Source organism: Geotrypetes seraphini, chromosome 4 (genome assembly GCF_902459505.1).
Source record: "Geotrypetes seraphini chromosome 4, aGeoSer1.1, whole genome shotgun sequence".
Lineage (NCBI taxonomy): Eukaryota > Metazoa > Chordata > Amphibia > Gymnophiona > Dermophiidae > Geotrypetes > Geotrypetes seraphini.
In genome coordinates this window covers 170692978-170711957 of record NC_047087.1, presented here as the reverse complement: position 1 = coordinate 170711957, position 18980 = coordinate 170692978, and the positions used below count along the sequence as shown (strand labels likewise).

At 45.2% G+C, this 18980-nt stretch overlaps 1 protein-coding gene across 1 annotated transcript in view; it reads right to left on the bottom strand.

Annotated features, from left to right (window-relative positions):
- Positions 1-18980, bottom strand: part of GLG1 (golgi glycoprotein 1) — a 403904-nt gene that overhangs the window by 196112 nt on the left and 188812 nt on the right. The window contains exon 11 of the mRNA XM_033941148.1: positions 16414-16567. Within this exon, the coding sequence (XP_033797039.1) occupies positions 16414-16567 (154 nt within the window). The remainder of the gene's footprint in view (positions 1-16413; positions 16568-18980) is intronic.

Below are 18980 nucleotides of genomic sequence, written 5' to 3'. Positions count from 1 at the left end.
CACAGTTGTTCCTTCTGTAAACCATATTAAACTTTATTAATCACTTTTTCAGAACAAACTCCAACACTTTGCCCCCATTCCTGACTACTACAAATACATCTTTTCCCTCCCTATCCAGGCCCTTCTGTACCTCCCTTAGCCATCATTCAGCACTCCAAACTCCTTCCCCCCCAACAGGAACCAGAGCATTTCAAATGAATAAATTGTATCCCTTTTATAGAACCCATTACTCAAACATCATCATCTATACCAGTGTTTCTCAACTCTTAGGGGAATGAAGGCTGCTTGTTGGGGGTACGCAACCTAGCTGCGGCGGAGGATATTCCCTGCCCGCCTATTTAAGCTGCCACCACCAATGGGGAGCCCTCCTTCCTGTCCGCCCCGCTCTGCTGAAGCCACTGCCGAGGATCTCTGCCCCTTCCTCCTCCGAAGCCGAACAACAGGGCAAGGGAGGCAACATAGTTATCATGGGTGACTTCAATTATCCAGGGATAGATTGGAATCTAGGCAACTCCGGCTGCAGTAGAGAGACCAAGTTCCTGGATGCTGTAGGCAATTGCTTCCTGGAACAACTTAAGGAAAATACGAGAGGAAATGCAATTCTGGACTTAATTCTAAATGGACTACGAGGACCGGCACAAGGTATAGAAGAAGAAGGGACTCTGGGAAACAGTGATCACATGATCCACTTCAACCTAGACACAGGAACAAAAAATCAATCCAGAACGACTGCCACGGCACTGAACATATGCAGGTAAGGCTAGACTCAAATAGGGCACTGGTCTTGACCTAAGGGCCACCATGTGAAAGGACTGTTGGGCATGATGGATCACTGGTCTGACCCAGCAGCGGCAAATCTTATGTTCAGAGCTGAGGTCAGAGAAAAGCCTTCCAGGTCAACGGGGAGTGTCCCAGTTATTTCCTTGTTTGAGCCGCACATGCTCCTTCTGCCTTCAGCGGCTATCTTGCAGAAATGCACAGGCAGCGTTCACACGCTGCACGTAGCTGACCTGGAAACCTCTCCGATGTCAAAGCTGATTTGTATCGGCCGGGACAGGAGACGGGAGGGATTTCTCCTGTCCCAGCCTATCAGAGGCCTGCATCAAGTCAGGGAGGGGTGGGGGGGTCGGGTGATGACCCGAATGTAGGACGTGGCCCAAAAATATCATCCTATATTCTAGTATCTACAGTAGTCCTTTCTTCAACCTGATCATTACAGAGAGCTTCAACATAAGTTTTGACCACCCTTAAGTTCATTCTTCTGACTTCCTGTAGATATATCCCCTAATTCTATAATCTTGCACACTCAGTTTTAGGTTCAGTGCACAAGAGTGTGTGTGCAAATTATAGAACAATGTCAGGTCTAACATAACTTAATTGCTTAATCAGCAAATTGGCAGTACCGTATTTTCACGCATATAACGCGCGCGTTATACACGATTTTTACAAACAGCGCATAACCTTGCGCGTTATACGCGTGAGCGCATTGTACAAAATTTTTTTTTACATAGTTCCCCGCCCCCGACGTCCGATTTACCTCCCCCCCCCACCCCCCGCAGGACCGCTCGCACCCCCACCCCGAAGGACTGCTCGCACGCACCCGCACCCCAAAGGACCGCTCGCACGCACTCCCACCCGCACCCCCAGCCTGAAGGACCGCTCGCACCCCCACAGCCTCTGGACCCCGCCCCATCATGTAGAAGCTCCTACCAGTGTCCTACTGCTTCCTCTTGGCGGTCCCGGCCCTTCTGTGAGCCCTGCACATGCGCTGCTTCCTCTTCCAACGGTCCCGCCCTTTCTCTGACGTCAAGCCCTCTTGCCCCGCCGACTCCCCGACTCCGACACGATCGGGACAAGAGGGAGCTCAAGCCCTCTTGCCCCAGCCAACCGCGGCACCGACACGATCGGGGCAAGAGGGAGCTCAAGCCCTCTTGCCCCCCCCCGACTCCCCGACACGATTGGGGCAAAAGGGAGCCCAAGCCCTCTTGCCCTGCCGACTCCCCAACAATATCGGGCCAGGAGGGAGCCCAAGCCCTCCTGGCTCTGGCGACCCACACCCCGCTAGTTGTTCGGGCCAGGAGGGAGCCCAACGACGGAATGAGGCCAGATTGGCCCATCCGTTCCAAAGCTCCGCCTACTGGTGGGGCCTAAGGCACATGTGCCCAAGGCCCCGCCCCCAGGAGGGACCTAAGGCTCCCGGGCCTATTCTGATTGGCCCAGGTGCCTTAGGCCCCACCAGTAGGCGGAGCTTTGGAACGGATGGGCCAATCCGGCCTCATTCCGTCGTTGGCTGCCTGCCGGACAGGCGCGTTTGGCTTCCGTCTGTCCGGCCAACTACACAAAGGTACGGGGAAGGGGGGGTAGGGGGGTCGTGGGGGTCGGCCAGGGGGGTCGCGGGTCAGCTGGGGGGACGGTCGGAGATTCTTGGGGGGACGGTCGTTGGGGGGAGGGGGGTTTGCGTCGAGGGCAGGAGGGCCTGGGATCCCTCCTGCCCGTAATGTAGTGCGGGGTGGGGGTAGGGGGTCGCCATGGCCAGGAGGGTTTGGGATCCTTCCTGGCCCGAACAACTAGTGGGGGGGTGTTGCCAGGGCCAGGAGGACTTGGGCTCCTTCCTGGCCCGAACAACTAGCGGGGGGGGAGGGGGGGTCGCCAGAGCCAGGAGGGCTTGGGCTCCCTCCTGGCCCGATATTGTCGGGGAGTTGGCGGGGCAAGAGGGCTTGGGCTCCCTTTTGCCCCGATCGTGTCGGGGAGTAGGGGGGGCAAGAGGGCTTGAGCTCCCTCTTGTCCCGATCATTTCGGGGGTGCCGCGGTTGGCTGGGGCAAGAGGGCTTGACGTCAGAGAAAGGGCAGGACCGCCAAGAGGAAGCAGCAGGACACCGGTAGGAGCTTCTACATGATGGGGGGGGGGGGTCGGGAGGCTGTGGGGGTGCGAGCGGTCCTTCAGGGTGGGGGTGCGGGTGCGTGCAAGCGGTCCTTCGGGGTGGGGGTGCGAGCGGTCCTGCGGGGGGGGTGAATCGGACGTCGGGGGGGGGGCATCAGGCTTTCAGGGTGGGGACAGGACTTCAAGGGGGAGAGGAGAGTCGGGGCGGGCAAAAGGAGAGTCGGGGTGGCCAGAGGAGAGTCAGGGCGGGCGAAAGGAGAGTCGGGCGGCGACGGGAGAGTCGGGCAGCATGCGCGGTATACGGGTGTGTGCGGTATATAAAAATTTCTGTACATAAATTTGTGCTTTCCGCACGCTATACCCGTGTGCGCGTTTTACACGGGTGCGCGTTATCTACATGAAAATACGGTAATTAGCACAAGTATAACTGTCCTTAAATTTGTATCCTACAAATTTTGTGCCCAAAATCCAAAGTGAAAAACTGTAAGGGGTATGGACTAGGAGGAGCATGGGCAGGTCAAGCGTGTGCATAGCATTTACATGTGTGGGTTATACGAGGGGCCGCTGAAGAGTTCTCAGCCCAACAAAGAAGAGAATGATGTGAAGCCATGAAACCTACAAGTTATTCCACACTTTTCTTGACATTTTTAATTTCATATCATTGAAATGAAAAGTGTCAAGAAAAGTGTGGAATAACTTGTAGGTTCATAGCTCCACATTATTCTCTTCTTGAGTTGGGCTAATTTTTCAGTGGCCCCTTGCAGAATAGTAGCAGTCAGGCACAAGCGTTTACACCAGACTTTCAGCTGGTATTAGTGCTCAAGCCTAACTTAGGCAAAGAACTGTAAACTTAAATGATTACATACATAATTGCCAACACAGAATTTACGCTTAATAAGCAGCATCACAGAGCCTAACTTTGGATGAACTGTAGAACATTACCTCCATAATGGATCAGCTTTAAGTACTGAAAATAACATCTAGGGTCCAAATCATTTTGAGTGCACCTCAAGCCGAAGTACTCTGGAATACCTAACACAATCACCACACCACCTCTTCCTTTCTTACTAGAACCAGCTTCCTTGAATACACTGATCCACTCTCTAGTAATTTCTTGCCTTTATAAAGGTATTACAAAAAAAGAAATTGGACGGCTTCAAATAGTGCAGAATACAGCTCTCAAGATTATTTATGGTGCTAAGAAATTCGATCACTAAACTAAACTAAACCTTAGGTTTGTATACCGCGCCATCTCCACAAGCGTAGAGCTCGGCACGGTTTACAGGGTTAGGTTGAAAAGGAGCTACAATGAAGGGTTATAGGAAAGGAGCTAGGAAGATAAAGAGGGACAGGGAACCAAAAAGCGGGAAGTGTTAGGTTTTTGAAAAGAGCCAAGTTTTCAGGCGTTTGCGGAAGGATTGGAGGGAACTTGAAACTCTGAGCGAGGATGTGAGGTTATTCCAGAGTTCTGTGGTTCTAAAGGGGAGGGATGTTCCTAATTTTTCTACGCGGGATATACCTTTTGTAGAGGGGAATGATAGTTTCAGTTTTTGGGAGGATCTAGTGGAATTAGGGTTAGAGGAATTCCAGAAGAGTGGGATAACAGGAGGGAGGATGCCATGAAGGATCCTGAAGGCTAAACAGGCACATTTAAAGAGGACTCTGGAGTGAACTGGGAGCCAGTGAAGTTTGGACAGGAGTGGGGAGACGTGGTCGACTTGCCTTTTGCGAAAATAAGCTTGGCCGCGGCGTTCTGGATTAGCTGAAGTCTATGGAGTTTTTTTTAGTTAGGCTTAAATAGATGGAGTTGCAATAATCCAGTCTAGAGAGGATGGTGGATTGAACAAGGACGATGAAGTGAGAATGATGAAAGTACGATCTCACTTTCCTCAGCATATGAAGACTAAAGAAGCATTTTTTTACCAAGAAGTTGAGGTGGTCATTGAAGGAGAGAGAGGAGTCTATGATGATGCCAAGGACTTTGCTTGAAAACTCAAACTGAAGAGTGGAGCCGGAATATAATGGGATGGAGGTGGGTAAATGATCTAACATCATGTTTCACCTCTCCTGTTCAACACACATTGGTTACCCGTTGAACACAGAATTAGTTATACTTACTCTTAACCTTTACAACACGTTTAAATAATCAACCAGAGTTCATTGACAGACTTTTAATTCCTTATAATCCTTCAAAAACGTTTCGTTCAATGTCACAAAATCTTCTTGTCATACCATCATTAAAATTTATTAATATGTTGCGTTCCAATAATTTTGCTGTCACTGCCCCTTCTCTCTGGAATTCACTGCCCTATCATTTGCGCTGTGAAACTTTAACAAAACAATTCAAATCAAAATTTAAAACATTTTTGTTCCAGGAGGCCTTTGAATAATAACTGTCCTCTTAAGGACAAAAACAAACAAGTTTCATCTCTTTTTATCCTAACCTAATTGTTCTTCCTTTTTTTGTTGCGCTATATCTTTCACGATTGTAGTTCTTCTCTTTTTTTCCCTATTGTTTGAAGTTAGTCCATATGTCTTATTATGTGTTTCACTAATTAGTTTGGTATTGTTTAGTATCCTAATTTTAACCTGTTTTTATGTTAATTTTATATTGTACACTTCTTAGAAACCTGATTAAGCGGTTTAAAATTTTTTTTAATAAACTTGAATAAGCTGGTGCCTAAACCGCTTCTCATCCCTGGGGAAACAAAGTTACTTACCTGTAGCAGATGATCTCTGAGGACAGCAAGTATATATTCTCACATGTGAGTGACGTCATCCATGGAACCTGATACAGACAAGTGCACTGTCACTTTAAGGCAATGCCCGTACCACACACGTGCCGGTGCCTTACCACCCTCCCTACAGCTCATGGGACTATCTGTTTAGTAAAAAAAAATAAAAATAAAAATGATAAGCAGCTAACTAGGGGAGGTGGACAGGTTGTAAGAATAAATATCTGCTGTCATCAGAGAACACCTGTTACAATAAGTAACCTTGCTTTCTCCAAAGACAAGAAGGTATCACATTCTCACATTTGGGACTCCTAAGCTATCAGTATCATAATTCTGGAAAAAAACAACTGATGTGGGTTAATCCAAGAGACCAACGGCCTCTTTTACAAAGCCATGCTAGCGGCTGCCGCACAGCAACAGCCCTGAAGCCCTTTAAACCTCTATGGGCTTTGGGGCCGTTAGCACAGCGCAGCCACTAGCGTGGCTTTGTAAAAGAGGCCGCAAGTCTTAGAAATTGAGTTATTCAGCTGGCTAAGTAATCAAGAACATGCTGATTCAAATGCAACAAACCATATCTTTCTATCATTTTATTTGCCAGAGATATACCATTTTAATTAATTCAACAATTGAAGATTCTAAATTGTGAGAAAAATTAAAACAAAGTCTGAGAACAGTTTATTAATGCAAATATCAACTGTTAGTTTTTAAATTTGGTTTACTGGAAACTTGGATCATCAAAATACAGAACTGGTTTTAATCATATGGGTTACAAAATTTTATAAGTTGTATAAGTAATATCAGAGTCTGATTTAAAATTGAAAAAGGTACCAAGTCTTAGTAAAATAATTTAAGCCTAATTTTGGGCTCCTTTTATGAAGCTGTGCTAGAGGTTTTTAGCCGGGCCGAAGCACTGAATGCTCTGATGCTGCTCTGACGCTCATTTGAATTAAGGACATGGCTAGAGAATGACAACCCAAATTATACTATTATTGGGCTAGGGTTTAGGGTTAGGCTTGTTTAGCAAATGATCGGGAAATAAATTCCCTTTACTCCATGCCAATCAGTAGTTAATAGGTCACACATTTCATGGGTTTTAGTGTGCTATTTGCATCTGGTTTTCACTTAGGCCTACACTACTGGGTACTGTAGCTTTGGTTTTCATTAACAAAATTTGGCACTCTTCCAGAACCACTGGTCAGTCATCTGCATTCAAGTAATCATTCTTTAGGTACCAAGTCTTTAAGTAACCTTGTACTGGAGATTTAGTTTTTAGTTTTAGTTCCATCAGGCACGCTGATCTTCAGAGATTCCCAAGCTACACTACTAATAATAAATGTTTAATGAATACACCAGTTACGGAATGTAGCCTGAAAATCCAGAACTATCAAGACCAACAGAATTTTTTTTTAATTATGAGGAAAACTGCAAATGTACCTGAGAACAAGTAATTTAATTCAGTGAAATGCTAGAACAAAATAATACTGCAAGCTAAATAGAGAGAAAGTAGTTTGTAACTTCCTATATGAATCTGGGTGAAGAAACTAAAGCCTAGATTCTCAAAAAACTGTGTTAAAAAGAGATGGTCTGCTATAGCAACTGTTCTGATAGCAAATTTAAAAAAGAGTCATTCTCCAAAAAAACACTCATGTAAATGAGGTTGGTAGAGACTAGAGAAGACTCGCTAAATTTGCATGTGTCCATCTCTGGTGATAGTGATGGGCACATGCACAGAAAAAAAGGGGACAAACCCCCCAAAACACAACAGTAAGTAAACGGCGAAGGAACAATAAGCCACAGTGGTTCTCTGCGGAGATTTCGGACCTCATCAAGGAGAAGAAAAAAGCATTCATCTCTTACAAACAATCAGGGAAACAGTACTCTAGGGAAGTCTATCTGGCCAAGTCAAAAGCCGTCAAAACAGCAGTTAGGGAGGCCAAATTTCGCATGGAGGAGTCTCTAGCGAAGAACATCCAGAAAGGAGATAAATCCTTCTTCAGGTATATCAGTGACAGAAATAAGAACTCAGGTGGGATAGTACGTCTTAGGAAACCAGACGGAGACTATGTAGAAGCGGACTCGGAAAAAGCCCAACTGTTAAATGAATACTTCTGCTCAGTCTTCACCCGCGAGGCGCCAGGACTCGGCCCTCGGCTACAGACAAGGGTTGACACAGATGACCCGTTTAGTAATTTCGAGTTTACACCCAGCGGTGTCTACTGCGAGCTGTCACAGCTTAAGGTTAACAAGGCAATGGGGCCTGACAACCTACACCCCAGGGTGCTCAGAGAGTTGTGTGATGTCTTGGCGGAACTGCTATCCGCCTTTTCAATCTCTCCCTTAGTACGGGTAACGTCCCGTTGGACTGGAAGACGGCTAATGTCATTCCACTCCACAAGAAAGGCTCCAAGATGGAGACAGCAAACTACAGACCGGTGAATCTCACATCAATAGTGTGCAAACTAATGGAAACTCTAATCAAACGCCAATTGGATACGATCCTGAACGAGGAGAATCTACGGGATCCCCATCAACATGGATTTACTAAGGGGAGATCCTGCCAATCCAACCTGATCAGCTTCTTTGACTGGGTGACGAGGAAGCTGGATGTTGGGGAGTCCCTGGACATCGTATACCTGGACTTCAGTAAAGCATTTGATAGCGTACCACACCGCAGGTTGCTGAGTAAGATGAGTTCTATAGGATTGGGCGACACATTGACGAAATGGGTTGGGAACTGGCTTGGAGGTAGGCTTCAGAGGGTAGTGGTGAACGGCACCCCCTCCGAAATGACGGAGGTAATCAGTGGAGTGCCGCAGGGCTCGGTCCTGGGCCCGATCCTATTCAACATCTTTATAAGAGACTTGGCAGAAGGGCTGCGAAGTAAAATAACATTATTTGCCGATGACGCCAAACTAAGCAATGTAGTGGGCAAAAGCACAACAGACATAAATTCAATGTATGATAATATGATGCACGACCTACTCCTACTGGAGCGCTGGTCTAGGTCCTGGCAACTCAGCTTCAATGCCAAAAAATGCAAAGTCATGCACCTGGGCAGCCAAAATCCATGCAAGACTTACACCCTTAATGGCGAGATCCTAACAAGAACTGAAGCAGAACGAGACTTAGGGGTGATCGTCAGTGAGAACATGAAGACTGCCAATCAAGTGGAGCAAGCTTCATCCAAGGCAAGACAAATCATAGGTCGCATACGCAGGAGTTTCGTCAGCCATAAGCCTGAAGTCATTATGCCATTGTATAGATCCATGGTGAGGCCCCACCTGGAATACTGTGTGCAATTCTGGAGGCCGCATTACTGTAAAGAAGTGCTGAGAATGGCCACCCGGATGGTCTCAGGACTCAAGGATCTCCCGTACGAGGAACGGCTGGATAAGTTGCAGCTGTACTCACTCGAGGAACGCAGAGAGAGGGGTGACATGATCGAGACATTCAAGTATCTCACGGGCCGCATCGAGGTGGAAGAAGATATCTTCTTTTTCAAGGGTCCCGCGGCAACAAGGAGACATCCGTGGAAAATCAGGGGCGGGAAACTGTACGGGACACCAGGAAATTCTTTTTCACTGAAAGGGTGGTTGATCGCTGGAATAGTCTTCCACTTCAGGTTATTGAGGCCAGCAGTGTGCATGATTTTAAGGCCAAATGGGATAGACACGTTGTATCTATTCACAGAGAAAGGTAGGGAAGGGTCATTGGGTGGGCAGACTAGATGGGCCGTGGCCCTTATCTGCCGTCTATTTCTATGTTTCTATGTAATCATGCTTGCAACTAAATCAAATGTTTCACTGCCCTCCGACCCAAGCTGGGTTTCATGTTTGTCTTCAGCGAGAACAACGCCTAGGAGAAATTATCGTTTGGCTGAAACCTTCCCGGGAACTCCAATTCTCAGCAATGACCTGGTGAGGGCACTGAGCATGTTATGATTATCCTCTATAATAAAACCCTAAGCGGGCATGCACACTTAGGACGGCGTGTTCCCTGACAGCATGATGTCTCCCTCCATGCTGAATTCCATTTTCGAACACGGAGGCAGGGAACACACTGGCGACTCCCTCCTCCCGCCCTCACTCACCAACCGCTGCTGCTGCTCCTCTTCAAAGCAGCCTGCTGAGGTTCGCCGGCTAGCTGTAGCGAACCTCGCAGGTCACTCTCCACCTCGGTAGCACGTTCCCTCTGGCACGATCGCGCCAGAGGGAATGTGCTACCGAGGTGGAGAGCGGCCTGCAAGGTTCGCTACAGCCGGCCGGCGAACCTTAGCAGGCTGCTTTGAAGAGGAGCAGCGGCGGCGGCAGCAGTTTGTGCTGGTGGGCCAGAAGACACTAGGAAGCCGGGATGGAGGGAGAGTAAGAACAGGCATGCACAACAGGGGCAGGCATGGCACAACAAGGGCATGGGGAGAGGGAAAGGGGGCTGCTTTGGGGGAGGGGTGTGCTGGGGGGCAGACAGCAGTCATGTGTCCCATGCTGGTAAGAAGTGGAGAGGGAGAGGGAAAGGGGGCAGACAGCAATCATGCTTTGCTCTGGGAGGGGGGGGGAACAGAAGGGGGCCACGGAGAGACAGGCAGACATGGCGCAACAGAGAAATACAGGCAGGCAGGGGGCCAGGGAGACAGAAAGAAAGACAGACAGGGGGCCAGGAAGAGACACAGACAGAAAGAATGACAGACAGCATCCAAGGAGAGAGACAAAGAAAAAAAACCAGACAGACATCTATTCTAGCAACTGTTAATGTAACAGGCTTAAACACTAGTTTATTTATATTGGCAAAGTTATTTGGTCATGATTTCAATATTTAAATATAAGAAAATTGAATTTTGAACTATGTTTGACCATGCCATGTTTTCTCATACTTTGTTTTGTCACACTTTGTTATACTGTCACCATTTCTGTCATACTATACTATACATCGTATCTACCACACTATGTTTTCCATACGTCTATCATACTATGATTTCTCACGCTATGTTTGCTACTCAATGTTTGCCATTTCATGTCTACCGTGATAAGTTTTTATCATGCTATGCTTGCCATGTCATGTCACACTAGGTTAGCCATGCTTGTAATTCAAGAGTTTGAGCTAGGGCCATTCCACTTCCCTGGAACTCTCCTCGGGTACTGCTACCAGGCCAGAACATGGGAAGATCCTTACTCAGACTTCTCCTAGAGACCTCTTTCCTCAGGGCCTCCCTGATCCATTCTGCTCCAGGGCAATTAACCACCTCCCAACCTAAGCCCCACCCCTCTGATGTGGTAGGTTAGCAACCTTGCCATAAGGTGAGAGGGAAGGGACACCAGATCATTCCCCCTCACCACACCAGCATCGGCCGCATGGTTGAATGCAGGCCTGCCCTCCTGACATTTTCTTCTCTTCGGCCTTGTTAAAGGGCCCGACCGCCAAAGCACAGCGAGTTGAGGGGGAAGGGAGACCAGTTTGTCCCCCCCCTCACCGCACCAATATCGCCCACTTTCCAATGATACTATGGTCAGACCTGAACCGACTCTATAAAAAATACAGCCATGCAGAATGCAACCTCAACAACATTCCCCTATACCTGCTAAAAACCTCCACACCAAAATGCAATGGGTAGAATCACTGTTCACAGAAGGCCAATTAACACAGGAACTCAGCGAGATTATCATCACCCCAATCATGAAAGACCTCAAAGGTGCTACAGAGCTTCCTTCCAACTACAGGCCCATAGCCTCTATACCAGGGGTCTCCAAAGTCCGTCCTTGAGGGCCAAATCCAGTAGGGTTTTCAGGATTTCCCCCAATGAATATGCATTGAAAGCAGTGCATGCACATAGATCTCATGCATATTCATTGGGGAAATCCTGAAATCCCGACTGGATTCGGCCCTCAAGGAGGGTCTTTGGAAACCCCTGCTCTATACCAATATATGTCAAACTAATGGAAGACATAGTGGCATAATACCTCACAAACTACATAGAAGACTACAACCTCCATCACCCCTCACAATCTGGATTTAGGACCAACCACAGCACGGAAACACTATTAGGATCTCTAATGGACACAGCCAGACAGCATCTTAGCATAGGCAAGAGGATGCTAGTCATACAACTTGACTTCTATGCAGCATGAGACCTGGTAGATCACACCATCCTCCTACAAATACTGGAAGCTAAAGAAATCGTGGGCAAAGTACACACATGGTTCCAGGGATTCCTACAATCTAGAACCTATAGAGTCAAGACAAATGAAGAAAAATCAGAACCCTGGTACAACCCATGTGGCGTACCACAAGGGTCACCTCTACCTCCAATGCTCTTCAACCTCTACATGGCCCCCCTCGGAACCAGCCTGGACAATAAAGGCATTACATCACACAGCTACACAGATGACATCATCATCCTCCTTCCTTTCAACCACCTAACTCGCATTATAAAAGAGAAATTGCTTAATGACAATAAAAACAGTTGAAAAATGGGTGAAAGATCACAAACTAAAGCTGAACACAGACAAAACAAAATTCCTATTGTTCGAAAAAGACAAGACACCAACCACAATAAATAGAAATAAACTCCATCAAATATCCCATCCAACCTGCCCTAAGACTACTTGAGGTGATGATAGACAGATGCTGTACCATGCAACTTCAAACTCAACAAAACTATCTAGAAATCTTTCGAAGTCATACACAACCTACAGCTAATCTGAAAATTCTTTGTTGAGAACAACTCCATCTCCTGGTCCTATCACTTATTCTGGGATCTCTAGACTACTGCAATGTCCTTTACCTACCATGCGCCGCCAGCATGATAAAACTACAAACAGTACAAAATACAGACCTCAGATTGATCTACTCACTAAATAAATTTGATCACATCTCCACAGCATACCTAGATTCACACTGGCTCCCAATCCAAGCCTGAATATTATTCAAATTCTACTGTCTATTATTTAAATTCCTAAATGGAGCCGCCCCCACCTACCTGAATGAACGCCTCATCCGAAACAACTCAACAAGACCGAGAAGGACTCAGACCCCATTCACTCACCCCCCAATCAAAAGGCACACAGTACAAAAAGATGCATGATGGCCTACTAGCCACCCAGGCAGCAAAGCTTGACCAACACCTCTCCAACTTACTGATGAAAACGCCGGATTACAAAACCCTCCAAAGGGAAATAAAATCCTTGTTATTCAAAAAATTTGTACATAAGAACATAAGAAATGCCATCTCCGGATCAGACCTTCGGTCCATCAAGTCCGGCGATCCGCACACGCGGAGGCCCTGCCAGGTGTACACCTGTCGTAATTTATAGTCCATATCCTTATATGCCTCTCTTAAGGAGATATGCATCTAGTTTGCTCTTGAAGCCTAGGACGGTCGATTCCGCAATAATCTCATCTGGGAGGGCATTCCAGGTGTCAACCACTCTCTGAGTGAAGCAGAACTTCCTGACATTAGTCCTGAACCTGTCCCCCCTTAGCTTCATTACATGTCCTCTAGTCCGTATCAAATTGGACAATGTAAATAATCTTCTCTGCTCTATTTTGTCGATTCCTTTCAGTATTTTGAAGGTCTCGATCATATCCCCACGCAGTCTCCTTTTCTCAAGGGAGAACAATCCTAGTGTTATAAGTCTGTCCTCGTATTCCAGTTTCTCCATACCCTTCACCAGTTTTGTTGCTCATCTCTGCACCCTCTCCAGCAGTTTTATATCCTTCTTTAGGTAGGGAGACCAATGTTGGACGCAGTATTCCAAGTGTGGTCTGACCATTGCCCTATAAAGCGGCATTATAACTTTCTCCGATCTACTCGAGATTCCTTTCTTTATCATGCCCAACATTCTATTTGCCTTCTTTGCCGCTGCCGCGCATTGTGCCGACGGCTTCAGGGTCCTATCTATCAGTACACCCAGGTCCTTTTCTTGTTCACTCTTCCCCAGAGTTGCACCTGACATTGTATACTCGTATTCCTTATTCTTATTGCCTAAATGCATTACCTTGCATTTCTCCACATTGAACTTCATCTGCCATTTCTCCACCCATGTTTCTAACCGACACAAGTCGCTCTGGAGTTTCTCTCTATCCTCCTGCGATCTGATCGCCCGGCATAGTTTTGTATCGTCTGCAAACTTGATGATCTCAGTGGATGTTCCTTCCTCCAGGTCATTGATATAAATATTAAAAAGGATCGGCCCAAGTACCGAGCCCTGGGGTACACCACTAGTCACTTTCTCCCAGTCGGAGAACTTCCCATTTATGCCCACTCTCTGCTTTCGGTTTTCCAGCTATTTGCCTATCCATCTTTGTATATCCCCCTCTATGCCATGGCTTTGTAGTTTCCTGAGAAGTCTTTCGTGTGGAACTTTGTCGAACGCTTTCTGGAAGTCCAAGTATATTATGTCCACCGGCATCCCACTATCAATTTGCTCGTTCACGGTCTCAAAAAATTGGAGTAAATTCGTCAAACATGATTTCCCTTTCCTGAATCCATGTTGACTGGGTTTCATCAAGTCGTGTGCGTCCAAGTGCCGGACCATGCTATCCTTGATCAGTGCTTCAACCATCTTGCCGGGGACAGACTAAGACTCACAGGTCTATAGTTGCCCGGTTCCCCTCTCGATCCTTTTTTGAAAATTGGGGTGACGTTCGCTATCCTCCAGTCGTCCGGTATCTGTCCAGTTCTGATTGTCAGGTTTGCAAGTTTTTGCAATAACTCTCCGATTTCAACCTTCAATTCCTTTAAGACTCTCGGGTGAATTCCATCCGGTCCAGGGGATTTGTCACTTTTAAGTTTGTCGATCTGATAGTATATCTGGTCTAAGTCCACTTCAACTGTGGTGAGGCTGTCTTCTATTTCTCCTGCAAACACTTTCTCCGCTTCAGGTATTGTTGAGGTGTCCTCCTTCGTAAAGACGGACGCAAAGAAGGAATTGTAAAGACAAACTAATGCAATACCTCTAATATCTCTCATCCTATGACCAGTACCTAACCCTGTATCTCTCCTGGTAATGTCCAGCAGCCCTCTTAAAATCCACCTAGAACTGTAAGGTAATGGCAGAATATAAGTCACCAATGTAATGTAATACTAATAGGACCCCTGATGAAGGAGTGTTTCTCCGAAACACGGACCGTGTTGGGTCTGTATTCCATGTAAATGAGAGCCATTCTTTAAGGATTACAATTTTATATAATTTTTTATAAAGATCCCTGCACCTTGTACATTCCATTCTGCAGTCTTTTCCTTATTTTTGTAATTCTGTGTTTGCCGTGCTATGTTTTGTCATACTATGCTCACCATGCTATGTCTCACCAAAAACTCTACTAGTTACAGTATGGCTAATAAACTTCATACCTCCAAAGCTGCTGCTGCTCACATTATAGCTTCTACATCAATGAAGACTGGTTTTATGTACAAGAGGGACTAGTTTCATATACAAGTTGTATACATACTGAATCTCTCATGAAAGTAGTACAAGAACTAAGGCCTGCCGTTATAAAAGATATCTAAATAGAACTCTTGCCTTCCAAACAGGTCAACTCAATAACTGGCTGGCTCACATCATCTCACGCACTTCATCCTACTTAAACTTCAGGAAACTACTAAAAACTAATCTATTCACCCGATTCACACCCTAAGACCCCTATGCCCTACCCGTGGCCCCTTCTATCTTACCATGTCCCGCTTCCCATTAAACTGCTTCCCATTAAAACGCACCTTTACCCGTTGTTTGCACCCTCTGTTTTGTTTGGGTTTTTTTTACCTACATGCCCACTTCCACTGTACCCCTTTGTTATACCTACATTCTTGGATTGATCCTTTACGCAGATTGTCTTGACCTTCTTCACTGTACCATTTTGCTCTGATTGTACCTTTTTTCGCTGAATGTACCATTTTCGCCGATTGTACCATTGTTCGCTGATTGTTCCTATTTTCTCTGTTCGTACCTATTTTCTCTGATTGTACCATTTTCGCTGATTGTCCAGTCCTTCTTCGTTGTAAACCGCCTCAAACTACTATGGCTTTGGCGGTATATAAGAAATAAAATTATTATTATTATTATTAAGAGAAGAGGTGGCAAGATTAAGACATCTATGAAATTCAGAAATCCATCCCAGATATGCATTTTGATGCATCAGGCATCACTAGCAAAGGGATGGAGACACTAGGCTGAAAGATCACCAGACCCTGCAAAGTGAACCTCATTACTCTTATCTTTTGTTGAGCTGAAGAACCGATTTGCATTCCTAAAGGTAGAGATGAACTTGTAGCCCCAACATTTGCAGGTGGGCTGCCACCACTTTGGTGAATGTGCAGGGAGCTCTTGTTGCCAGGCCAAAAGGCAAGGCCAAGAACTGGTAATCCTGTTCCAGGACATGAAACCTTAGGAACTTTCTGTGGTCCAGGAAAATGGGAATATGAACAAAATCTGAGAGTTGGCCCCCATCTTTGCTCAATGTTCAGATTCAGTATTCCTCAAAGCAACAAAATCTTTTAATATTGAAAAGAACTGACCAATGCCAACTTAATGCAACAGCAATGCAGATGCATGCCTGTAAAAAAAAATAAAAAAAAAAAAAAATTGAAGAAAACAGTAGGAAAAAAAATCTTCCTCTAGGACCTGTAAGCTCTATATGACAATATCAGTTTAGGAACAACTCCACTGGAAATCTCTAAATTGACAGCCTTGTTACCTAATTTGCTTCATCCAGGCTTTGGCCTGTCATTTTACCCACATATCAGAATTGCAGATCCTACTTTCCAAAGAAAACAAGAGATTAATATGATGTGTAAGCAATGAGACATACCCGCCTGCCTTGCTCCTCTGTGCGGTATGCATGCCTGTATAAGCAAGAGAAAATTGCCCCTGCAGGCACTGCTTCATTAGTTTCATTCCATCCTGGGGTATAGCACAGCCTGGCTGCATCTCCTTGGCATTTACGATAAAGGACAGGGTCCAGCCTGTAGAAAGAGAGATAACGTGATAAGTTTCATAACCTTAAAAATATCCTTATAGACTTTCAATCTAAAATTATAAATATTTTTGCTCATAAGGGAAAGGTCCCTACTAATCAGAGCAATAACCTGATTCAGATTTATCAGTTTAGCAGATTTATTATGCTTTATGTATACAGCAAGATTGCTTACAGAATTAGCATCTTATTTACATATAGTAAAGCTTCTTACATATATTTTCCCCGATGACAACAACAAATCATATAGAGTGCACCTACATGTGCATCGATACTATGCATTTTCCGCAGATTTTTTTTAAAGAACATGCCTGAGAGACTTCCACATATCTATAGCCTTGCAGCTCTTCAGCTTCAAGTCGATCCAAACTTAACTGAGAAAACAGTGAGAACACCTTCCTTCATTTCCCCCCCAACCCACACACACCCCTCTCCCACCCCGAGAGAGGAGGAAGGTAAATTCTGTCACTAATTCTACTGCCTTTGGTAGAAGGAAATTCAGTTCTTTCAAACAAGATTTGGAAAATGGGCTATCCTAACCAAATGCTAGTTGCCAAACAATGCAACTAAACAAACCGGAAGTTACATCAGAAGCAAGGACTCCAGTGGCAGAGGGAAAGCCCGAATGGATCTCTAGCAAGGGGGGCCGACCAATCTGTAAGTCCAATTTTTTTCAGATTCAAATTGATTCACCTGAAGTGAATTGGTGAATCGATTCGAATGGCGAATCGGGCAGCACTAGGATTGACTACCCAAGTGTTCAGGAATAGAGTGGGGTTGTACAAGAAATTAACATTAAAATAGGGGGGTTGCAACTGAAATGTACTTGATTTCAGCAGACCATGTATATAGCCTTCAGAGTTAAGGAAGAATGTGCTTCTGGACCAAAGTGTTGTGCAAAGTTTTATTAAACACTATCTTTATTCATAATGGAAACATTAGTTAAGGTAGAATGAGAAAGTGGTCCAACAGCAGTTTTTTTAAACAAGATTAACACTAGAAGCAGATGAAACACCAGCATATATAAATAAATTTGACTAGTATTTGGCAATTTTCCAGAAGTATATGCAATGATTGCAAATAGTACAAAATGCGGCGGTCAGGCTGATTTTTTTAGGTTGAAGAAATATGATCATGTAACCCCCTCCTATCGAGTATTGCATTGGCTGCCAATGGAGGTGCGGATGAAGTTTAAGTTTGGTTGCTTCTGTTTTAAGGCTTTGTTTGGTTTAGCTCCCAAATATATAATTGAGCTTTTCTCTTTTGCAACCAACAAACATAAGATAAACTCACATCTGAATTTTGTTTTTCCAACTGTTAGAGGATGTAAACTTAAAAAACAGACATTCTTCCACTTAATGTCCACTGTACAAAAGGTTTGTTTAATTAATTTCCCTTTCTTTGGAAAGAGGATGGAATAAAGTATTTAGGCATTTGGATTAAAAATACCCTGGAAGAAACAATGAAAATAAATGAAAAATCTTTATTACAGAAGGTAACAGAAATGTGTGAGCAATGGAATCCTTTACATCTTTCGTGGTGGAGGAGAGTACAAACTATCAAGATTTTCCTAACATTGCCTTTGAATCTACTACCCCTCAACCTCAAATTATGTCCTCTGGTTTTACCATTTTCCTTTCTCTGAAAAAGATTTTGTTCTACATTAATACCCTTCAAGTATTTGAACGTCTGAATCATATCTCCCCTGTCTTTCCTTTCCTCTAGGGTATACATAAGAACATAAGAAGTTGCCTCCACCGGGATCAGACCAGAGGTCCATCGCGCCTAGCGGTCCGCACCCGCGACGACCCATCAGGTCCCCATGACCTGTCAAGTGTTCCCTGCCCTAAAAAACCTATATTTACTTCTATCCGTATCCCTCAATCCCCTTATCCTTCAGGAATTTATCCAAACCTTCTTTGAATCTCTGTAGTGTCTTCTGCCCTACCACAACCTCCAGGAGTGCGTTCCATGTGTCCACCACTCTTTGGGTGAAGAAGAACTTCCTGGCATTGGTTCTAAACCTATCCCCTTTCAGTTTCTCCGAGTGCCCCCTTGTACTTGTTGTTCCCTACAGTTATTAGATGGGTATGTTGCCGGTTTATTTTCAAGGGTCCTTTTATAAAAAATTAAATAGTATTCTTATAAAATTTATTTGGCTGGGTAAAACTCCTAGTGGCTTTGGTATCTTTACAAAGGCCAATTTCAGAGGGAGGGGTAAATTTTCCAAATTTTTATAGGTATCATCAAGCCTATATTTTGCGCCAGGGTATGTATTGGGTCCTCCCAGAGCTTATGGAAAAACTCCCAGATTGGCTGTGGTTAGAATGGCAACTCATGTCTCCATTACGCCTTTGCCATGTGCTCAGTATCAAAATGCCTAGTTACAGTAAAGATAACAG